Here is a 25,936-nt window from a genome sequence, read left to right on the forward strand (position 1 = left end):
AATAACTGTTTAATATCATTTAAACCATACCTATACAGGAGCAGCATACATACATGTATAAGTCGATCAATAATACAAAATAAGGTAAAATTATAAAACTATAAAGTGATACAACAGATAACAACATAAGACAGAGCATTATTGGAATAGGATGGCCATAAAAAACCATGTGGATTTGTCGAGACGACCACCCTTGATGAAGGTAAAATACTATAAAGGAATAAACAAATATAAAAATATGACATAATTTATTTTAAAAATACATAACCGCACAAACCCACCACAAGACAATACAAGGCAGTAAAATCAACAATTCAAAATTTCAAACACTTGTGATTAAGTACGATTTGAGTTTTCTTTTAAAGGCATTCATTGAGTTAGTGATTTTATTTCTAGTGGCAGATTATTCCAGATAACAGGAGCATGATGTCTAAAAGAGAATAGTGAGTAATTTTTATTAACAGTCCATAGATGATATTTATTTCTGCTTCTTGTATTATGGTCATGAACAGTTGTATTAGAAGTGAGCATTGATGATAATGATTTATGGAGCATATTCTGTTTATGTTTAAAAAGTAATATTGAACAGTAGTAAGAGTTGAGTTGAAACACAGTGAGAACGTTAAATTTAACAAATAATTCTTTGGTATGGGCTTGTCTCCAAGAAAATGAACATATACGAAGAGCTCTTTTCTGTAATAAATACAATGGTTGTAATTTTGTTGGATATGTGTTTACCCACACTACATTACAATAAGATCAATAAGGCAAGACTAAGGTATTATACAAAGTAATAAGAATACGTTGAGGGAAGAAATTGCTAAGTTTGCGCATGACACCAACATTTTTGGATACTTTGTTTGTTACATATGTTATATGGTTATTCCATGTAAGTTTTTCATCAATCAAGACGCCTAAGAATTTTGTGTGACTTACACGCTTTATAACTTGATTATTCATTTTTATACCCAATAACTCTATGTTATTTTTTTAGTATTTTTAACATAAAAATATATATAATTTGATTTGTCCATATTTAAGGATAGTTTGTTATAATAAAACCATTCAGATACCTTGTGCAATTCAAAGTTGAGAATATTATTCAAAGATTGTAAAGAATCATGAGAAACTAAAATATTGGTGTCATCCGCAAAGAGTACAAATCTCAACTTATTTGAACAGTTTGGAAGATCATTAACAAATATCAAGAATAAAAGTGGCCCAAGTATAGATCCCTGGGGCACACCGTATATAACATTTAAAGGCTCAGATAAAACATTATTGTAAGAAACATATTGCACACGGCTAGATAAGTAGTTTTGAAACCAGAGTAGAGGAAGGCCCCTTATTCCATAAAATTGCAGTTTATGTAATAATATGGTATAGTCGATGCAATCAAACGCCTTACTTAAGTCTAAAAATATTCCAACAGTATGAAGTTTCTTATTTAATGCATTAATTATATAATCATGCAGGTTAATCAAAGCCATTTCGGTAGATACATTTTTTACAAAGCCAAACTGATAATCATTTAAAAGATGATTACTAAAAAGGAAATCGTATAATCGATTATACACAATTCTTTCTAAGATCTTTGAAAAGAATGGGAGTAGTGAAATGGGGCGATAGTTAAAAACATTATGTAGGTTATCTTTTTTGTATATAGGGATCACTTTAGAAATTTTAAGCTTAGAAGGAACAATACCAGAAGACAAGGATAAGTTTAAAATATGACATAATGGTTGCAAAATAAGTACTATTATTTTCTTAATAACTACCGGACTCAAATTGTCAATACCACAACTACTACTACATTTGATTTTGTTAGTAACTTCAACTATTTCATTTTCAGTAACAGGTTTAAAAAACAATGATTTAGAACATTTCTGCAGCAAGAATTTGGTATAATCATTGCTATTAAGGTGATTTCCGGAATCATTTATTAATAATCCAATTTTTATAAAAAACTGATTAAAACTATTTCCTATATTCTTATCCCCGCATACAGTGTTCCCATTATCATATACAAATTTAGGCAAATTATTCTTTTTACTACCAAGTACCTCTTTAATAATGTTCCATGTCTTTTTTAGATTACCACTAGATTCCTGAAATTCATGTTCGTAAAACCTTTTCCGAGCGTTTTTTTAACGACTTGTTAACAACATTTCTTATCTGTGCATATTTCTTCTTGGTATTATAGTTTGGATTTTCACGATATTTCTTAAATAATTTATTTTTCTTCCGAATCTTTTTTAATAACGTTGAATCGATCCAAGGTTTTTTCCTTTTTTATTCCCTTTGATTTTGGAAACTTTTTGAAATACATTATCATATAAGTTACTGAATTTCATTAAAAATCTATTGTAAGCAACTTCAACTTTTTCACAAAATAGTGTTTGATTCCAGTCAATAACAGCAAGTTTTTCTTTGAAAGTAGTAATAGTATTTTCATTGATTTTACGACGTTCATATATCGAAGCATTTTTAGATAAATTGTATTTCTTTGAAACTTGGAATACAGGGAAATGGTCGGAGATGTCATTCACAAATAGGCCAGATGAAATGTCAGAATTGAAATTGTTTGTAATAATATTGTCAATTAAAGAAAACGATGACTGAGTTATCCTAGGAGGTCTATCTATTAGGGGCAAAAAACTATATGCATAGATTATACTAAGAAATTGATTTACAGAATTACAATTAAAATACTTCATCAAGTCAATATTAAAGTCACCCATTATATATGCATGCTTACATTCTAAATCGATTTTCTTCAAACAATCTTCAAAGTTACAATTAAAATCTATAATATTTGATGAGGGTTTTCTGTAAACAATACCCACAATAATATTCTTTCTTTGTGATAGCATTATTTCAATAAAAAGTGATTCAAAATTTTCTGATTGTTCTAATAAATCTGTCCGAACTACATACTTCAATGAATCAGAAATCAAGAGAGCTACTCCTCCACCTTTTCCAAGATTCCGATCAGAATGAACAAAAGCATAACAATTCATATCAAACAATAAAGGGGTACTGTAATTAATCCAGGTTTCTGAAAATCCATAGATAGAAAAGTTGAACGACAATGTAGATAAAAATTCAGATATCGCATCAAAGTTTTTGTTCAAGCTACGAGAGTTAAAGTGCAGTAAGCTAAAGCTATTATTTACTTTTTTAAAACTGTCTATAAATCGATCATCTAAATAGTATTTGCAATTAAAATCAAATTCCAATTCAAAATCAAAATCAGTTTTTGAATTAAATGTTTTATACAAGTTATTCAAATCTTGAGTTCCGAGCGATTGAGTATTGGTGCTGTCAACATACATATCAATCAATTCAGTATCGTCGATATCATTGAAAGGAAAAATAGAATGGAAGCATTGTGGAAATTGACATTGGCATACATGTATATCATGTAAATCATCTATAGAAGTATGACGATCATCATGATAGTTTCTGCAATGGGAACAAGTGAATGAATCCGTGTTTATCGCAAGATTACAATCTGCACAAAACATCACAAACAACTAATAATTAACATCAAACATAAAACTTAAAATAAAACTTAAGCTACAGTGTATCGATTGATATAACAAAAAAGGTTATTCATTTACCTGGATAACATACAATATAATATTGATGAAAAACAAAATCAAAGTAGGTGACAGACAATTAGTCTGTATGGAGTACATGTTGATATATGAAAGTCAATTAGAGTAGTAAAGAAAACACTTCATGTTCATTATGTGATTTAAAAAGAGAAGATTTGGAGAGTAGACTTACAAAGTTAGAAATGTATATGTAATAATAATAATACAGAATATTTGTACTGCGCCAACTCCACATGAATAATGTGTTCGAGGCGCATGGAGAAGAAAAGATATAAGTACACAAGAAAATACACACAAAAATGAACAACGACAATGTGAAAATAAAACTAAATCTACTGAAAAGCTGCTTTGAACAAATGAGTTTTAAGGCCAAATATTTAAAACAATTCAACCAATGGCGAGGGGGAGGTCTTCTTTGCTGTTTATTTGTCTTTTCATAGACCCATTGGTAGTTTTCACTGACACGATGATCCTTCCATTGGCAGACCATGCTGAAAGGACATTCGACCCCTGTAGTTTACTGGCATTAGTGGCCTCCCATAGAAGTGAGCGATTTGCCTTTGTCAAATCCTTATGCAGACTCATTTTAGTGTTCTTCAATTTTCTTCTGTTTATTAAGAGCTTTTGCCGGTGCTGATAAGATGTAAGTTTAATGATGATGGCTCTTGGTCTAATTTCTCCCTTTTCATTAGGTGTAGGTTCAGTACGACGTGGCCCACGATGGCTCCTATCGATGTCTTGCAGAAGCAGATCCACACCACACTATGAACATGACGGACAAAGAAAGCGGACAAAATATACAGTTCCTCAGGTACACAAAGGAACATCCCTTCGCTGCTATTATGTAAAAATGTGTAGAACAGGTGTCACATGCATATTCACCTTTTTACATAATAGCAGTGAAGGGATGTTCCTTTGTCTACCTGAGGAACTGTATATTTTGTCCGCTTTCTTTGTCTGTCATGTTCATAGTGCCAAGTTGTTGCTGGGCTATTTCACATACTCTCTGACTGGTGTTCTCATTCTCTTTTTCAGGTGCTCCGAACAGACGAATGCAGTTTCTTCTAGAGTATTGCTCCTGGTCGTTAAGCTGTTTCTGTAACCATCTATTCCTCTCCTTGCACTTCTGTTGTTTCTTTTGCATGTTTGTTAGACTACTTTCAATGCTTTTCACCCTATTATGAAGATCCAATACTGCTCCATCCTGTATATCCAGACGTTTGATGAGTTCATCGAACTTGGTATCTAAAGCTTCCCAAATAGCTCCTTTGATGTGAGCAAGCACATCTTCATCCTTCAGAACCTCCTTAACGAGGTTCTTTGTCGTGCGTGTAGCTGCCATTGTTAGGGGTTTAATCCACTAATAATACTGTAGATCCAAAGAAGAGTCAATTATGGGGAGTTCAATCAAGGCAAATACCAGAGATTATCAGGATGAAGAGCAAATGGGTATAGTTGGTGAAGGTGAGGTAGTAGTAGACACAGCAAAATTATGATGGAATGGGACCAGGCTGAACTTTTCTCTTTCAGAGACCGTGTAATAACTCCAGAGTTAATCGTAAAAGTATGACATCTGTCACCATTCACTATCCAGGTAATGATAGAAAGTGTTCACAACTTACATTTATTGGTCCCTCATCGCTAGAATTTCACAATATATCCACAATAAAGCAAGAAAAACAGCAGAAAATAAGGAGAAAGTAAGTGTGTCAACCGGTCACAGTCTAAAATAGATAGTTTATACAACATCATTATCTCGGAGCAAGCGACAAGAGCGCCTGGTTGGTGGATAGAAGACATCGTTATTATTATGATGAAATACAAGAGCGATACAAAAAAATATAATTTTGGGGGTTATAAAGGATAGGAATCAAACTCTATGATATCTTATGGGGATGCAAGAACATAGGGGCTCCTATTATTATCATGTATTACTTATTCGCATTTCCGTCATCTCTCAATAGGGCCGGGGGCAGCAAAAAAAAAAACCCGTCGCAAAGCCATCGCAGTTGTTATAAAGGGTTAAAGATAAGGCAAAGATAATTATCAATAATGAGAAATCACGGATCAATTTAGACAAATCTTACAAGTCGATAAAACATTAATTATTCACAAATAACAAATAAGGTAGGTAACTACAACATTATATTTAGCTTACACATATCGGTCAAATTTTCAAAAGAATTTTAACAATCACTTTTGTAAGTCATCCTTTTCGTTTCGTTCGTATTCTTTCCTTTCTGCTACATTGTATATCTATTCTTTTTCTGAATTCTCTTTTAAACAAGTGTTACAATATAAAATCTCTTTTATCTTTTCCATTTTTGTAGCGTTCCGAAATAGCTTTATGTATATTCCAGAGTTGTCCAAAGTAAATTAGGCTGGCGATTACTTTCTGATTTTTGTAAGTAAATGATGCTAATATTGGTTGTTCGCAAATTGTAAATCCTTTGCAATAAATTTTTAAAAAGCACGATAAAAGGTTTGTTAGAGAAGAGGCAATAGATTATTTTTCCCGTCCCAACAGAATTGGTCTTTACTCCTTCATTTGTTTCCATATCAATCCACTTTCATTGCGCACCAAGGCAAGGGCTAAAAACAACCATAGAAAATTGCGACTGAGCGATGGGTATTGTCCAAAATTGTACAAATCGCAGCATAATTGAATTGGAAGTAGGGCATGATTGATCGCAAAGCCAATCGAGAGGCCGCGAAAATTTGGAATAAAACGCGAAATGCGGTTAGTTTTGTCAAAAAGTTAATCTGCGCATACGTCTGGTGGGTTTTAATATCGCGGTGGTGATATTCCTCGCATAGACATTGAGCTTGAAGCTGGTTATGTATACCGTTATAAAATCCATTGGGAACCCATTAACAGGCGTGCACAATTTTTTGTTTTGTTTTGTTTCGTATATCATTTTGTATTCATTTGAACGCGAAAACATGATTCATCGCTTCCGATAATTTTCAACCGTGTGATTGTTTGTTTGTGTTTCGATGGCAATATTGCTCTTTAATGCATTTAATTCAGAATTACCGTAAAACTGTAGTTAAGTAAATATACAGTATCAGTAATTATGACAATACTAATGACAAGTGATTGTCAATATTTATGTAGCATTTAATAATCCTTCATGAATTTGATTAAGGTAGGGCCCTCATGAATGAGAAATGCTTTAATAAATACGAATAATTAGCATATGATGTCACTATATTTATGTGCTATCTGCTTTCTTAAAAACGTTATTATTAAAATGTATTTAAAGTGCGAAATATAATATATCAATCCCAGAGGTATCGATCTCTCGAGCTAATGAATGAAATATAGAACAACAGATGTTTATGTCATATAGAAATTAGCAACTGCTGGCTGGGCATGCCCAAATACTCCAATTCATACATATTTCGCTCTACTTAATTATAAATGGTTTGTGGGTGATATTCATTACGGTTCATAGCTCTTTGTTTATCATTCCATTACATGAAGTTTCCGCTTTGACTGAAATTAGAGTGCTCTATATAACACGACCCAATAGCAATGCGCATTATGCTATGATTTTGTATTTGTGGGGCCAATGCATAATTAGAGCACAGGTTTGTCACCGAAAACATAAAAACATAAAGCATACCACAATCTCTGAGCAGTATTGACATTTTCCGTTGGTGGAGGAAATATTAAAGACAGTAGATGTATCATATGTGTATCATGTGGTGGGGAGGGGTGGGAGGGGTGAGGGAAGGTAATGGGGCCATGTCCATCTTCTCATCCGCAAAAAAATGAGGTAATCCACGGAATCCTACGACTATGATTTTCTGTGTAGCCTCCATCATTCTGTGCACCCCCACCCGTTCAACAAGGCTGGCTACGCCTGTGCCTACAGTGTTATCCGTGCAATATTATATTCACATAAAAAGTACGACGACGCCATGTTGTAAGTGTTAAATGCCCATGCTAAAGCCGTTTATAAATCGACATCTAAATGACCTCTCTTAATACATCTCACTACATACGTGTGTGTGTTTATCAAAGAATCATCAATACAATTTGTATAAAGTATCACGTTCTTCTCCTTACTACTTTTTCAGCACGTTCTCCAAACAAAAGGATACATTCTCAAAGTCGCTTTCACTCTAAACATGTGTATTTAAAGAAATGGAGGGGGGGGGGGGTGATGCTCAAGCGACGTTAGCTCGGTAATTCATTTGATCTCACTTTCCCTGTAAGATGTCGTCATAGTTTGTAGGACATACAATAACGACTTTAACTGGAACGCAGCGTCTTTTTCGGTTTTTCCTGCATTAACAATTCAAGAGAAATGATGGAACAAACTGATAAAAATGTGTATAATAGTTAATAAAAGTAATTTACACTGGATAGGTAATCAATGTAAATTTCTTAAGACTGGAGATATTAATTAATATTTCTTTGTTCGTGTTACGAATCACGCTGCTGACTTTTGAATAAGTTGTAATCTTTAGATTTGATAAGACGGAAGACCAAAAAGCAAACTATTACAAAATTCAAAATGGCGCATAACAAAAGTTTGAATTAATTGGGGAGAACCTTCCATAGTTGCATTTCATCAGCATAGTCACAATGTATCGAATAACTCCATTGAATCTGCAATATTAAAGCGTAGAGCATTTGCGATTCGTAAAATTGGCCTTTATTTACGTGAATACAATTTTAAGCTACTGCTAATTTTATGCATCAAGGCAAACTATTGGGTAATATTTGATAACATCCTAGTGTAAGCTATAATAATACTATGATTATCAATTCTTCATTTGGTAATGGTAATGGTAATGGTTTTATTAAAAATTCATTTGCAGCCAGATGGTTGAATTGCAGAACTTTGTACATTGTAAAAACATAAATATTTATACAAACATAAAACGTATTAAGACATATCACGCAGTGAATGAATTAAAAAATCAGTGTACACATATATATATACAAATTAATACAATTCATAAAATTCGCTTAACATTCTATTCCACAATCATCATAGGGCTGGAGGGAAATATAGAAGAGAGGTAGGGAGGATAATAGTGCAGACAGCACGGGAGACCGAGGAGAGTGTGAGATAGAGACAGACAGAGAGGGAGAGAAAGAGAGAAAGGGAGAGAGGGAGAGAGAACGAGAGACAAAGCGAGATATATATATATATATATATATATAAGGTAATGCTGTGAATCTAATCTTTATTATTCTTTGCAAAAATTGCATAAATACTCCTCTTGTGACTCAGCTTTTTGTTTTTCGAACTTAAGAGATGCCTTGAGGACTTAATGATGTCACGCTCTCCTTAAATTAATATGCGACGTATAGTTATTTCACATTGGCTCCTTTTCTCCGTATTATAAAGTAGTAATGTTATTCATACTTATCCGTCTCATGCAGGGGAAAAGAGGGAATAACTGTATAACCTTTGTCCCATTCCCGCGTGGAGCCGAACCGTGCACCTTATTGTGGACTGAGCTCTCCTTCATTGCTCTTGAAATGAAAATCAAACACACCCGCGAAATATCGAGGAATGTTTTAGCTCCCGTATCGCTCAGTTTACCCAAATCGAACGGCTCAAATGTTGCCGAGTTTGTAACCATCCACCCTAGAGATTTCTATCTCATCTGACATCCGAATGATGTATCAAATTAATGTCCTGCGTCCTCCCTCTTTCTATTTCTCTCTCTCTCTCTCTCTCTCTCTCTCTCTCTCTCTCTCTCTCTCTTTAAAGTTCTTCATCCTCCTCCTTTGTCTTTTTCTTCTTCTCGTCTTCTTCGTCTTGTTGTTTTGGTTTCTCGATCTAGCCTCGTCTGCAATCCTTCTTCCTTTTCTTCTTGTTCTTGATGTTTTTCTTCTTTTTCTTGCTGCTCCTCTTCGAACTGCGTTTTTTTCTTCTTCTTCTCCTCCACCCTTTTCTTGTCTGTCTTCTTCTTCTTTTACTTTTTCTTCTTCTTCATCTTCTTCTTTTTCTTCTTTTTCTTCTTCTTCTTCTTCTTCTTCCTCCTCCTCTTCTTTTACATCTTCATGCAGTCTATATTGTACGGGAATCTGAAGTGGATATCACTGTTGGGGATTGAGGCAGATACAGTAGTCTAAAGAGACGCGAGAAAATGAGATAATCATGTCGCGCTTTTGAATGGAAATGTTGCGCTGCAGCTGCGCTCTTTACGATGGAGATCGTGCTCACTTCAAGAAACGGGAATACAAAATTGTGACATGTTTAATATCTTCGGAAATAGCGTTTTCGTTCACAATTATTCTAAATTTAGCTGATTCTCTCCCTTTTCATGATTGAATTGAAATACCATGGATATTATATTGATGTTCAAACTGTCATAATTTTCTTTTCTATACTGTAATAAATCATATAGGAACAACTACTGCTACTCATGCCATTGCTAATGTGCAAAATAATACTGCGTTGACTCCACTTTCGTCATCATCACATATACTACTCTCATATTCAACACAAAGCTGTCATTAAATTAATGTCGTCATGATCTGATGATTGTCATTAACTGCATGAGTGCATGAGTAGTGACCGATCCTGAAATTAATCTACCGGATTTATTAAACGATTACGGGGTTTCGCAGGCTCAATTATCGAAAGGCAAAGCCAGGGGGTTTCTATACATTGACCCGATTTTCCAGAGGACTTTGACTTGTATTAACCATTGCCATCAATAGCTGCATTTACACTGCAACCAGAAATCGTCGATTTTTTTTCACATTCCGGTGTTTCGCCGGTAGTTGCAAAGCGACTACCGGCAAACATGGCGAAAAATCGACATTGAAAAATTAACCTCTGGAGAGAGTTTTTATAAAACTCCTGCAGAAGTATCACCGGATTTTTCAAAGGCAAACTTCGGTAGATACCGATTTTTGCTCTTGTGACTATCCTTGCTTCCGTGCTAGCGCATGCAAGACACTCCTATAGTTTTTCCAGTTTTTCCAGTGGTTCGAGTCCCGCTGCGGCACTAATGTCCTTTGGCAAGACATTGATCTACATTTGCCACACTCCACCCAGGTGAAGTAAGTGGGTACCTGGTAGGAATTTATTCCTTGAAACGCAGCGCGCGTAACAGCTGCACTGCTAAAGCCAGGGTAATTATGCTGCATTATTGTAGAGCGCTTAGAGACTTCTGATAAAGTAAGTGTTAGGCGCTATATAAGCAAATATAATTATTATTATGTAAATGGTAGTCCAAACATCAGCCATAACTATGAGGCAGAGGGAAACCCACTTTTTGTTCTAACCATTCTATCAATTTATTTTAATCATGTTCTGGAGTTCTGTCGTAAGTTGCTAGGCAACAACCTATAAACACGTCGAAAAGCCAGAATCGAAAAACCCACCAATGGAGTGTTTTTTTTGTTAATGTCAGCCGAAAATCCACGACTTTTTGCAGTATAATAGTATAATGGTATAATAGTTTATTGTCCTTTTCAGGAAATTTGTTTTCCACTGGTTACAGAGTATTGCGTACAGATATATAAATGAAATATTACATGACAGTGATAAACATACACATATGATAAACATAATTTACCTCATCTATTGTATTACAATAGATGAGGTAATATATAATATGTAAGCCACGGTATATATGGTGGTCAAAGAGGTAATATCAGATTCCATTTTACAAAATATGAAGCTGAATTATTTAATATCAATGATTATTTCATAGTAAATCTTAAAATGATAATAAATACATAAATCATTTTTATTGTCATTTGTATTATTATATTATTATTATTATAAAACTAAATGCTCGTTCTCAAGACGCCAGCTAATTTTTCTGGTTTTTGGTCTTGTGACTCACCACGCAGACAAGAGCAGCGACAAGTGACGCATGTATACAGTACACAACGCACCAAAATCAGAATTATCAAACACCGAAGGTCTTTGTAATGGGTTGTTCCAGTAGTGTAAATCGTAGTTTAAAAAACACGATGTTTTTTTTTCTTCAAATTGGTTTTTCTGCAATGTAAATTGGCCTTTTTACTTCAGAGATAGAGGTTTTAGGGTTAGGGCTGTGTTTCGTCAAAGGTTAAACTGAAGCTCTTCGTTAATTATCTTCTTCTTCTTCTCTTTCTGCCGTTTCCCCTCATTCCCTATTCGTCACTCTCTCACTCTTATTTCTTTATCTACCATTCTCATCTTGTCATTCTGCCACAGTTTTTATTACGTGTTTTTTTGTCCGGCATGTTTCTTTGACTCCGTATCTTCTAACATTCAGTTATAAATGTATGAAGTTTAAATTATGGTTGTGCGAACCTACACCTAACAAATTGCTTCCAAGTAGGTTCATTTTACATTTCCTGTAATTAAACTCGCAAGACTATAACAAATAATGTGAAAGACGTTTCTATGCTAATTTTCTGTTTAATAATTACGCTTATTATTGGGATTATCTTGTCCTTGTTCATAATGTGGAGAAAATAAAGAAGACCTGAAATGATTATTTTACCCACAAAAAAAATGTGGAGAATGAAATAAATTCGCTTTGCATAGAGCGACTACTACCGACTTCTACCCCCTACCGCCATCGTCACAATACCAACCTTACATCCATATCCTAACACAGGTAGGTAGACTGATTTCCCCAATGATAGCTGTGGAATTTGATTGAGAGCAGGCAGACAGGTAGCGCAGTATAAAGTAGCAAATTTAATCAAATTTAGGGATGTCCTGCCCGATCTATAAATCATTCCACACACTTCATATTTGCATTAAACGCATCTTCGAGTGCCTAATGTCGGTCGGTCGAGCTAAAAACCAATGCTTGCTGGGTCGTTGCCTTAGTCAAACGGTGATGAATTATTGCGAGTTGCCACCCACACTATCATCACGTGGGAATCAGATGAGGAAATGATAAAGACTGCCTTAGCGAGGAAGATGATGTTGATCTTTACTCTTTCTGCTCTCAAGAAAAAAAAACGTTTTCCTCCTTTTTTCACATTTTGCGTCATTGAAATAAATGCATTAACGAAATATGAGCGACTGATTTATTGTGAAGTAACTGGATTCACCCCCAAACGATAAAAGCTAAACTAATGTCATTGTGTGTGCATCCATTTCAGGGAATGCTCAAGGCGCCTATCAAGTTAGGCGCTGAAAGCATTCACGGCATAAGATCCTTCCAGGTGCCCATCACCTGGATGGAGAATGGCAAATGTAGATTTAAGTCTTGCAAAAGGACACTTAGTGCAACGGTGGGACTCGAATCAGGAACCATGTGATCCACAGTCCGGTAAGCGTTATTTTTTTATGCGGCACAGATTGGGGCTTTTTTTTAAAAGGGGTCTTGATTTACAGACTAATACTGGTCGTGTGCGTACTAGACAGTATAAGTAGTAGAGGTCCGTTTTTAATAGTGTTACATGTAATCCACTACCGCATGGAAAATCATTACATCAACAATTAAAATCAAATTGGAAATCTGAAGAGGAGGCAGCACGTCAATAAGGAGAACATCACAATAATTAGTCAATAAAACTTAACTAACTTAAACGAAGAGGAATGTTATCTAAACACATAGTTCGCGATGGATATACAAACTTCTTCGCAGCGCTATATAAATGCGCTAGCGATTATGACTAGTCTCACTAACGTGCAGACACTATTCAGAAGGGAAAGAACGTACTTCCCATAGGTTTAACACGCGCCATGCCCCAATCTGTGCCGCATAAAAAATAACGCGTCCGGTAACGTACCCATTACCCCACGGCACGTCTCAACGCGTAAAATTACCTCTCAAAATCTTGTAACCGGTGTAAGACCATTCATGGGCTCGAAGCTATTTCAATTTACCTTTTTGAAAAGTTTGATGGCATGTTTATGTCTTTCCATTCAAAATGTGTAATTAAGTTGAGTAACGAACCCAAAACGGTGCTTTGATATAAATTCCCAGCTCGATATCTTTTAAACATTTTAAATCCGAAAAGGATGTATTATAGCGCCCCCAAGCGAATACATTTTTAAGGGTGTAATGCGAAGGTTAAATATTCTGACTTAAGAGTGCTTACCATTGCATACCATGACGGGAAAAATATAATAAAATGTTAAATATTGTAACTCTATTAGGTACTGACTGTTATTTTGACATTTCGACAATTCAAGGAATATGTATTACATTGTTTCTATACGTGTTTAAGTTTGCGTTATAGAACAATTAAAGTCTCTTAAGACATCTCTTTCTCCGTCTATCATGGTAGAGCAGAGGTCTCGTAACCGGGAGGTTCCGGGTTCGAAAACGGGTCGATGCGCTAACGTCCTTTGGGTAGGTAGTAAGCCTCATTACCAAGTCCCTTGGAGTCCCCTGGCTGCCTAATTACATGAACAAGCATACACATGCTTTCTTAGCAGTCAGGTAAAACAAACAAATAAACATATTAACCAATTTAAGCAAGTTTAGCATCTCTCTCATTCTATACCACCCTTCCTTTTCTCTACCCCTCCCCCTCTCTACCACCCCCTCTACCACCCCCTCTCTCTCTCTCCCTCTCTCCCTCTCTCCACCACCCCCTCTCTCTCTACCCCCTCCCTCTCTCTACCACCCCCCTCTCTCTCTCTCTTTTCTTGTGATACATACTGAACATTCCTATGGCATAATTAAATTGCTTCTCCTAGAGAGCGTGATCATCAAAATGCATTCATGAACAATACAGCACTACTACCATCATCCAAGAAACATACATTATTTACTGATACCAAACTAACTGCTTACACGATGAAAATAGAATATCCCCCTTCCTTTTCTAGAGGTGCTGAAAATACGTTGGCTTACGCTCCAGAAGGATGGCGTTAGGGTGTGCCAATTAGTTCGCTTGGTTGATATACTGCTGCCATAACTTCTCCGTAATTTGATTTCCAATGGCAAACACTTACCAATAAACGATTATTCATAATACTCCTCCTCGTTACAGTTCATCAAGAGCTCTATAATTGTGAGGGTTTTTTGAGAGGGGATGATGCTAGTGTTCAGAGGAGCATATCTCAATCCCCCCTCCCGTCACACAAACGCACACACATACACACTCATATATATAATATTGTATATGACTCTACGATGCATTGCACAAACCTGCCTTGACTGCGAATAGTTTTATGGACTTTATTATGATTATTGTCCGTGTATTTGTGCCAACGCGTGTCTTGTTATACATTTCTTTTAAATAAATAGATGATTACAACATAATAATAGATAAATCCACTGATATTTAGAAGAAACAAGTCTTTTAGCCTTCTTTATATATCCAGGAATTAATATTTTCACTTGTTTCAGTGTATCCCTGTGATATACATCTAAAAGGTGAAGGGGAGAAATACACCACAAGACCTCGGGTCAGCCATTATGAACATATTTATGATTAATTTATAATGCACGTCAAAATACCGTTTGTCCACTCACAAAACAAAAACAATTATTCCATGAAAAAGAGGCCCACGTTATATATATATAATATATATCATTTCATCGACAAATGAAGTCCTTAAAGAATAAGAAAAAGTCTTTATTCGAATTTATGAAAGGAGGGGGGGGGGTACACCAGACAACTTTTTATTTAGACAGCTCCAATGTATTACCACTTGCTTTCACCTTTTCACGTATAAACACATCTTTATTTAAACAGCTTCCATCAATTATGAGATTAGGTACAGAATAGTCCATTTTCACACAGAATCAAATAACGAAACTTCAGAAGGACACACTATAATTGTTGTTCTCCAAAGATCCGTCATTTATATTGTGACGGAGTGGAATTCGGGATGATTTCATTATGAACATCTCCTTCAAGCAAGTGCGTTCGAGTTTTTATTTGGAGATGTAATTATGAAGGGCAATCATCGAAGTCCTTCAACATGTTCAAGTCCATTATGAGCCGAGAAGATACCGAAGGAAATGCATCGCTGACCAGTGTGTGCGCGGGTGTGGGTGAGTGTGTGTGTGTGTGTGTGTGCGCGTGTGTGGGAGCGCTGTAATAGTAGACCAGCCAAGACACGATTTTGTTTTTTTTACTTCGGACGGCATTTTGGGGGTATTGAATGGCAAAAATTCTTGCGAAAATATTAAAAAATAACACAGGGGTGGATGCCACCTGCATTTATTTTTTTACTATAAATTTGGAAGAGTGTCGAAAATCATGATTTTTCCTTTTTGACCGAATATGTATTATTTGAGTAAGAACTTTCAATTGATATAATTTCCATTATGAGTTTGAAGTAATAAACCTGTTTGATATACATTTGAAAGTTGGATATTACACATAATGTATTGCATAATGAAACATAAAAGTACGATTTACTCAGAATATGGGGTTATTAAAACTAATCATATTTCAACGCGATTCAAAACCATAAAGCTGTCCATTAAAACACTTTTTTTTCTTGATTAAACATAATAATCATAATATATGGTGTTATGCCACTCAAAGAAAAGAAATGACCAGAGATGTGATGGATAAGTCATTTTACGCTATCCCAAATGAGTTGATGTCTTTTTACAGGATATTTCTTTATCAGATAATTCATATTCCGATCGGTCAAAAAATATCATGACATTGACATTCTTTCAAATTTTGGGCCCAAAGTGAGATTTTTAGTTTTAAAAAGTGCGCGTGGCATTCAGCCCTATCTTGTTCCGCAGTATGTTTGCAAGAGTTTTTGCATGCTATGCATTACCCCCTAAACGCCATGGAATCTTTTTATAGAGCATTTTGGTTAATGTTTGGCTGGTCTATTAGTAATATGGAAAGTTCTCATGTTTAACCCTTATATCATCTGCATACGAAGGGTCCCGGGTTCGAAACTTGCCCGATGTTTACATGATATCAAAAGGCCTTTGGGCAATTCCACGGTAACGGAAGGACACTCAGACAAGATTTTTGAACTTCAGGTTCATACTAAAAGAAATGTTCTATTAGTATGTATTAAACTATGGGGAACAAAATGTGTTTCAGTCAAGTGGAAAGCTTCATCAACTTCACAAAGTTTGGATAAACACTAATTAACTGGAAAAACCATGTCCATTTTTATGTCCTTCCGTTACCGAGATAATTAATATGCACATTCTTAAACTACTTAACTATAATGACAATTTTTGGGGGAGAATTAGAGGCACTTATATAGGTATTATATCTGTACTGTTTCACATCTTATACTAATAAAACAGTTCTTTTAGTATGAACCTGAAGTTCAAAAATCTTGTCTGAGTGTCCTTCCGTTACCGTGGAATTGCCCCTTTGTATAGCTTCATTACATTCAATCCACGTTTATTAAAAGGGTACCTGCCAATATCGAAGTAATAATAATCATACTGATGTGGCTAGGCGTGGGTAAATAAAACCGCGAATCAATAAGATTAATTGTGACGGACTGGTTTCCATAGTCAATACCACATGTATTTGCTGCTTGTAAGTGTCGGCTTGCATGGTGATGTAGATATACAGTATGTTTGCGGTTGCACCATGTGTCAGAGAGAGAGAGAGAGAGAGAGAGGGTTGAGGAGTCCTGAAAAAGGACTCTGACTCGGTAATCTTTCTTTGGGGTGTGGTAGTCCTGAAAGAAAGATTACCGAGTCAGAGTCCTTTTTCAGGACTCCTCAACCCTCTCTCTCTCTCTCTCTCTCTCTCTCTCTCACACACACACGGTGCAACCGCAAACCTACTGTATACATGTATTTGGGAAAATTTAATTATGAGTATCTCTTTTTCATCACTGTTCATGCAAGACTAAAAGTTAATTTGAGTTTTTATTTAGAGACGGAATTATGAATATCATGGTCCTTGATGTCCATTATCAGATGGGAGAATACTGAGAAATGGTTCTCGGGGTACTTGAAAAAAGGGTCACGGAACATGGATGCATGGATAGGGGGAAAGGGGAAAGATGATGATGAAATATACCATAGCCTCTTGAAGTACTTCTGATTCAGTGCATCCTCACATCAATTTCTATGTCTCGATTGGAAGGCTTAAGAAGCATTGTGACGTCATGAGTATTGATTTGCACTGAGACCCTCCGTATACTTCCGTACTGCAAGTAAAGATGGCCAATGATTGAAATGTTACAAACTTTGTTCTGAAATTGGAGGCAGTTTTATTACGGTATGGTAGAGGATGGAATATTTGATTGAGCTATACCAGCCCGCCAACCAAGCAAAATACCTACAGGCTACAAAGCAAAACGCTCCTTTCCACAAGGATACAAGAAAATAATAAAGAAACAAAGAACGATAAAGGTTAACATAGATAAGAAGATAAGACATGCAAGTGTATTAACAAAAATAAAGACAGAAAATGCTATCATTTCTAAAGTTCGCAGGAATATTGTAGACATTACAAATATACCACTGGTCTGGATACGTATTCAGGAAGTCAGACGGTAGTATTTTCGCTTCATAGGCGGATATCAATATTTCAAATTGATATCGCCATGATTGTAGTGCACACAAATTAAAGAGAAGGTTGAGTTATGGGAAGAGGTGAACAATAATTTGTGAGCGTTACTCGTTCTTATTATGCAAGTGTGGAAGAACATCAGATAAGACATGTTCCCTGAAAAGCATGGCTCTTCAAATGCCTTCATATTCTAAATATGTCATGTAACATCGTAAAACTCGGGGGTGGGATTTTTACGCCACGTGTTCGTGTAGTCCCATATACATCTTTCTGTGTACAGTGTTTGTAACTTTACCAAGACTTGGCAAAATTTCTTACAATTTTGATGATTCCAGAACCTTGCAATACACAGAAATTCTTATATGCTAGATGATCAACCTTTTCTGTTGATTCCACACCGTTTCTTTCACAATGCAGTCGCATGACGAGAACTCAACTTCATCTTTAAGAGCCATTTCACTGTAACCTGCAAAATCATATAGTTTGTGGGCATATCGTTAAAGGAAAATTAATTGTATGGTTAAGAAAAACGAAGTGTATCTTAGGGAATTTGGAAAGCTTTTTTGTCATAATGTACAGGTATGTGATAGATGTGCTTTTTTGGTTCGATATTTAGAACATGACTCGGGGCTAACCGAATGTTATGGATTTTAGAGAACCTCGACTGTGTTTAGAAAGCACTTGTAGATGAAGAGAATTGTAAAATAAACCATCAATAAGATCGGAAAGTTCAAAACCACTTAAAAAGAAAGAAGGAAGAAAGCGAAAATCGTATCGGTTTTCATATTCGTACACTATAGGATTTGAATTTGGCTAAATCATTTCAGCTAAATATTTTAAATGGAGAAAAAAAATCGTAGAAGTGAGATTGTTATGTTGGTTTTAATTCAGCAGATATCAGGCTCATCGTCTCGATAGCCGTTGTTCAGTAGTACGAAGCTCAAGAGCATAATTTTTATACGGTGGCGATGAAATCATTGCTCGCTTGTATCATAGCTAGATCATTGTTCTCCTTCGGGAGGGGGGGGGGGGGGGGGGTAGGAGACCTTCGATGTGCTTCACGCATACTTCCGGTTGTAAAATATTGGGTAGTCAATAATAAGGAAGCACGGGAAAGAGTAGTATACAAAACAGGAGCCTGCAGAAACTGAGAAGATCATAGCACGGTAGCTTTAATCACTATCGAGGCTAGAAGCAAAGCGAAGAAATGAGAAGTGTTGGCATCAAGGATGTCATACAGAAGGTATAGGCACTACTACTACTAGCAAGGTCTGACAATTTTATAAGATCAGATTGCTGTATTGAGTCAGAGGACTCAATGAGCAAGTATTGTGCATCATTTTATTAAATATGAACGCATTATTCTAGTTGGGCAAGTGATACCCGATAAGAGTTGACAGTGTAGGAGTGTGTTCAATTGGTTAAGCATGTATACATAATAATAATAATTAAAAAAAAAAAAAAATCGGTGCTTGTAAAGCCCTTACCACCGAAGTCTATAAGCGCAAAAAGTCTACTCTCGCCCGATGAGGGACTTGAACCCGCGACCCTCTGATTAAAAGTCAGATGCTCTACCGACTGAGCTAACCGGGCATATAAGAAGTTCTGGCATAGGGATCGAGAGAGGTGAACAGAAAATATAAGGATAAAGTTGAAGAAATTATAGGAAAAAAAAACATATATGACTATGTACTATGCAATACCGCAATGTCTATAAAGTGCATGCCCCGTTTTGGCAGTCCTCCTGCGCAAACTTGGTCGTTATCAAGGTCAGGCAAATAAAGGTGCTAAACCCGGGCAGATGGATGCTTCGAAGTATCACATGTGATGCGCTGGTGCCTCCGCCGATAAATCGCCTCAATTACGCGTTCTGCATGCGCGCATCAATCACAAATTCGGAAACCACGGAAAACCTTACCGAATCGCCTTAATGCAAAGCCGAGGGAACTGGATGACCAGTCTACACTTTTTTGTATCCGTCTATAAGATGAGGCGTTTTCGACCACCACAAAACAAATGGGTCGGCCTCCGTTCTACGTTTTGCATTATTGTGTACTGATTCAATTCTATTTCTTGCATTACAGCTACATTCTAGTGAAAATAATATCTAACAATGCACTTTTGCAACCGTAAGACTGAGACTGCTCCTCTCTTCCTCCCCTCTCTCCCTCTCTCTCTTTCTCTCTCTCTCTCTCTCCTCCCTCTCCCCCTCTCTCTCTCTCTTTCTTTCTCTCTCACACACACACACACACACGCACACACACCAGACATAATTATGCACACTCACACTCGATTATCTATCATACAATAGTACATATCTTGTTTTATTAATAGTTTCTCTTCTCTTTTCTTCCTCTCATCTATCCCCATCTCATCTTCTCCCTCTCTTTCTCCTCGCCACCCCTTCTCTACACCACCTCTCTCTTAACATTACACTCATCATTTTCAATAATCATAAAGGGTTACACTTCACGTCTTTCTCCCCGTGGCGTGTGGGATGGACACAGCCGTGGGCCCCACCTCACTCTTCGACAGATATTGCTTGACATTTACTCATTTACTAATTTGCTGCTACGCCGGGGGCTGAGTTTTTTCGGTACATGTCATTTTTTTTTCTCCCCTCCCCATTTTTTCCCTTCCTATGATTATTCATCTTTTAGACATCAAGAACTGTTTCGTGGATTGTCGTGATGTATTCTCCCGATCTATTTTGCCCCTCAAGCATCAAAATAGCATGACAACCAAATGCTTTTTTAAAGTCGAGCATATTTCAACCATTGGCAATGGTACACATATTGTCTGACCTAGATTGGGAATTTTCTCGAACATTTTAGTTAGAAAATCAAATCAAATAATAATAATAATAAAAATAATTGCATTTACATAGGGCCTTTTCCAGATGATACAAGGCGCTGTCCCTTAGTCAATCAACAAATCAAAAAGAATTGTAAAGGATTGTTTCCAGATTTTTTTTAAATAATAAAAGTGTAGTATTCTTATGAATGCACAGTTTATTCCATAGGCGTGGGGCAACATAATCTTCACCCATTTCAATTTTATAGTTTATCTAAAATCATTATCGGATTATTTTTGACCGAAATTTCCAAGTCTAGCAAATCTACCTTTGAAATTATCATGAATTCATAATTATCATCTAACCAATAATAATGATAGTCACATTTGTATAGTGCCTAATACTACGTTTCTAAGGGCTTTACATTGTAATTATTATCACCAGTCCTGGTCATTTGATTTGATTGCTTATCCACACATGAGATTGCACACACTTCACTCCATGAGGAGTATTTCGGTCAGGCGCCACTCTACAAGCGCCATAACTAGGCGTTGTGGCTTGCGCCTGTAATCCAGCTAAAAGTGGAAGTTACAAACTGATTCAGCCGAGGACACAGATTCGAAACTGAGTCACTTCTTTCGGATGGTGACGTTTTAAGGTCGGTCCCCAGACGTAAATAATCCCATTTGATTGATACACGTCTGTAAAAACACAATACACACACACACACACACTCACACACACACAAGCGCACAAATGCCAATCCAACCACTCGATTATCACCAATTACAATGGGCATGCTATAATTATGATTCACGTTGACGATAAATTTAAAGGTCTATTTATTGAAAAGCCGCCTTCAACAAAAGTGCTCACCCCCTCAAAAAAATAAAACATACAAACAAACATAGAAATAAGTACAGATACAAATATAGATACCCCTTCACAAACCCCGCTCAGCCATGGTTTTCTTCACATCTTTTTAGACCTAAATGGTTCCCTTTTGGACCTACCCACAATAAATCATTATTCTTGGGTAATTCAACCGTTATCATAAATAACACGGCAATGTCGTACAGATGACTCTGAAATGTTGTGCGGGAAATCATTTTGAAAGAGCAGATATAGTGGCGTATGAGGTACGCCTCCTCCCCTCCCCCCCCCCCCCCCCCCGCCCCCGTTCCCACTCCAATTGGCGAAAGAAAAAGAGATAGGTGAAGAGGATGAATGGGAGAGAGAGAGAGGGGGAGAGAGAGAGAGAGAGAGAGAGAGAGAGAATGTGAAGAAAAAATATGACACGACCCCTTGTCAAATCCTACCGTTAATCGTTGACCTTACCACCATGCTTACTGCCTTCCACCTATCCACCATGTCCACGCCTCCCCAATGAATATAAGAGCCCCCTCAAAGGCTTGACCCACACTTCGCCCCTGTGCATTTTGAAATAGCCAAAGGGAGACAGACTCAACTCCACCAAGTCTTGGCTATATGAACGGGCTTCAAATTGGTTCTTCTTAATATATTTCATCATATTTTTCCCTTTTTTAAAATTTAGTATATAGTTACTCTTTACTGAATAATATATTTGATGCTGTCTACGAGAATTTATTATTTCACATTGAGTAGAGCATGTCTTGAAAAGTCTCGATCCTGTAATCTTAGCACGTCCCTAATATCTACAAAAAGACAAAACTGTGACAGCCTTCAGTGAAAACATTTATTCAAGGGCTAAGCTCGACGGAAACTCAAGAACTCACGTCAAGTGTTTTGTCTCCAAGCTACGCCGACATTGAAGGACTTTGTCACAGACTTCAAAATTAGAAACATGCATAAAATAAGTGGTCACTTCAGCTTGCGATGAAGGACTCTTAACAAGACATTTTCAATTTGTTTCTTTGTTTTTCTGCCTTCTTAGAGATTGGAGATCATCTTACCTGTATGGCGTTAGTCACGTTCCAGCCTGCGTCCCAAGCTGTGATCTGTTTTCGCATGATGTTGGAGTTATCTCCTTCCCCTGAAGGCTTATCACCCACTCCGTGCTGCTTCACCGCGCCACCGTTACTCGAATCCCGCAGGCCTCCCGGCGGCTTCCCATTCTCCACAGTGGGGGAGTCGTCGCTATCGCCGCTGCTACTGGCGCCCGGTATGACCGTAAGTTCCGTCGCATCTTGCCGGGCGAAGGGAACGCTTTCGTCGCCTCCCGAAAGCCGAAAAAGATCCAGGAACCGATTCACATATCGGCTGTTCATCATGTTACGTTCACGGTACAGTTAAATATCCAAGTTAACTTAGCAGAATGGCCTCATTCTTTGCATAAGCTACACACCAAGAAAATAATTTGTATCGTGAGCTGCGATGGCCGGACAATTTAGATCTCTGATCGCTTCCTAGCAGACGACAGTTTCGGAGTGTCTTTACTTTTTTCCAGTGAATGCGCACACGACTGATCGATCTCATATTCTGCTGACGCTTTTTACTATCTTCTCGATTCCCGCGCTTTTTGTGAGAACGCACTTCTGAATTGGTCAAACGCTATCTGCCACCGCGAACAACAAGAGCAGTGGGTTACGACATCCCCACCCACCCCCCCCCCCTCCTTTATAGTAGAAACTCTCTCTCTCTCTCTCTCTCCCCCTCTCTCTCTCTCTCTCTCTCCCCTCTCTCTCTCTCTCTCTCTCTCTTTATCTCTCTCTCTCTATTTCTCCCTGCCTTTCTGTGTCTAAGTCTCCCCCACCTCTCTATTTTCGCTCTGATGATTCCTCTTCTCCATTTCTCCCTCCCCTCTCTCTACCATAATTCTCTTTCTCTCTCTCTCTCTCTCTCTCTCTCTCTCTCTGCCTTTCTGATGCCTATTGGCTTTTGTTAAAAAATAACTATGCGTTATCACTTTTTGAACATGAGTATTTTTTGGTAGAGTATCTACACATCTAACTAAGATAACAGAACTGATAGTCATGCCATAAGCTATGTAAACTGGAATTGATTCTACAGATTTAGATATCTATTTGATTTAAAGGGATTGGGTAACTTTGTCTCAGAATCTGAAACAAAATTCTGGATTTCGCTCATGCTGCAATGATTATTATAAACCTTCAGGTCAGTCAGGAACCCCATTGTTTTCCTAACGGTTTTCATAACATTACAGTCTATTGGAGAAAACGAGTATGGTAAAACCGGTCACTCAAAGATTCTCACTTTTTGAGGAACTAAATGATCATTTTGAAGCGTTTTTTTTTAGGGCTTCACCATTATCACAGACACTGATAACACGTAGGGCCATGCTTCTCAAATTGAACATTTCTTAACGATGCCTTTAAGTAGTGCGATGCAATTACACCTTCAAATTTTGTTCACCATAATATCTTACCCATGAAATTATGGTGAGAGAAGTATTAGTAAATAGTATTTTGGGGGAACGGGTACTTTAAACGATTATATTCACTAATTAAACACAATGAAACATTTTAATGATGCTAAAGCGGCTTATAGATCATGGCAAAATAATTCAAAATTCTTTTTATGACGCCAATTAAGACGATCATGATTACCGTGTAGAAAATAATATATAATAGTTTCAGTTTCAGTTTATTTTATTTTCCTAAAGAAGTGATAACTATAGATATCTGAAATAGATAGAGCAGTATTAAAAAAATGGTATTGTATGGCCTACATCCGATTTATCGATCGTGCGTTTTTTAGTAAGTAACAGTGATTAGTCAGGTTTGAAGAGAAAAGAATACCTTGCGAAAGATGTTATTTTTATAAATTACTTTATTCATGTTATTGATGGGTAACGATTTACACAGTATTTTGATATTTGTTTTAATCACAAATAATGAAAATATTGTAATAGGCTAACTATGCCTAAAATTCTATGTAAAACAAAAATCAATCTTTCCATAATGAATGCTCCCGGACTCGGACCATTGCCATGATTACAGAAAGGGAGTAGATATGACAGATATAGGTTTTCAAAAAGAGAAGAAAAGAAAAAAGATGTTTCTTTCGCAGACGGACTTGTTTTCGTTTCGCTTCATGTTGAGAGCATTGCGATTCGGGATAGAATGGATATAGAGAGAGAGAGAGAGAGAGAGAGAGTGAGAGATATGCCCTATAGAGATATTTTAAATCCTCTGTATTTTCTATATTTTGTTATATTCGCCTGACAGCCCGGCTTGGTCGCTAGCTGTCAGCTGCACATGCAGACGACCTAGGAGCGATCGATACAGACCGTTTATCGGTGACGTGAATCGGTAAACTGCATTTTGGCGGTCGGCTGCTGGTTGCTTGCATGGACGAATGCATGGTCGCCCCTGCGTGATGCTATGCTTGATCTTAAAGTTAAACACCGTGTTCAAATACCGAAGGAGAAGTAAAGAAAGACAAAAATTATTGTGGAATCTATCTTGGCAGTTCGATGTTCCGGTGACGCTGTTTATGAATTAATTTAGATATTGTGACAATTTTTATATCTACAACTATGTCTACGTTATTGTAAAAGGCCTATTGTCATTATTGTTTGTTAATAATTAATATTTCGGAATTGAAATGATGTTAGGGCCGATTACAAAGCCATTGCTAAATCATTTATTTTCCATATTATTATGTAAATGTAGGCCTACTCCGCTTCAACTATTTTTGTTATCATTTTTTCCATTTCCTTCTCTCTCTCTTTCTCTCCCGATCCCTTTCTTCTGTCGCCCTATATTTCTCTCTTCCACCCTCTCGCTCTACTCCTCTCAGACTATCTTAATCATAATTATCACGAGGCCCATTCAACTGTCGGAGTGTAATTTACATGTAAATATGAATTCATGAAATACATGACACCGCACAATGAACTTTAAACATGTTACATGATTATCCCTGGGGGAGGAAGCGTGCTGGGAAGGTGACGTAAGTCGTAATTATAGATGTACAGTATCTTATATTCATCAAATCGTTTTTACAGAGAGGGAGAGAGAGAGAGAGAGAGAGAGAGAGAGGGGGGGTAACATGGATAAGCATGGGGGAGATAGAGATATGGTTAGAGAGAGAGAGAGAGAGGGGGGAGAGGGGAGAGAGGGGGAGAGGGGGAGAAAGAGAGAGGAGAGGGGAGAGAGAGAGAGAGAG

At 36.9% G+C, this 25,936-nt stretch overlaps 1 protein-coding gene and 1 non-coding gene across 2 annotated transcripts; both read right to left on the reverse strand.

Moving 5' to 3' along the window:
* Window positions 1–3,813: 3,813 nt before the first annotated feature.
* Window positions 3,814–5,474, reverse strand: LOC115923136. Its single transcript, XM_030983407.1, has 2 exons — window positions 4,598–5,474; window positions 3,814–4,380 (listed from the first exon to the last, which is right to left on the reverse strand). The coding sequence occupies exons 1-2, from the start codon at window positions 4,960–4,962 to the stop codon at window positions 4,008–4,010; spliced, it is 738 nt and encodes a 245-aa protein (XP_030839267.1). The 5' UTR covers window positions 4,963–5,474; the 3' UTR covers window positions 3,814–4,007.
* Window positions 5,475–19,550: 14,076 nt separating this feature from the next.
* TRNAK-UUU lies at window positions 19,551–19,623 on the reverse strand. The gene has a single exon. It is a non-coding gene; the product is annotated as a tRNA-Lys (tRNA).
* Between the last annotated feature and the right edge of the window lie 6,313 nt (window positions 19,624–25,936).

The sequence above is a fragment of the Strongylocentrotus purpuratus genome, unplaced genomic scaffold, assembly GCF_000002235.5.
Source record: "Strongylocentrotus purpuratus isolate Spur 01 unplaced genomic scaffold, Spur_5.0 spur5_scaffold_13, whole genome shotgun sequence".
Lineage (NCBI taxonomy): Eukaryota > Metazoa > Echinodermata > Echinoidea > Camarodonta > Strongylocentrotidae > Strongylocentrotus > Strongylocentrotus purpuratus.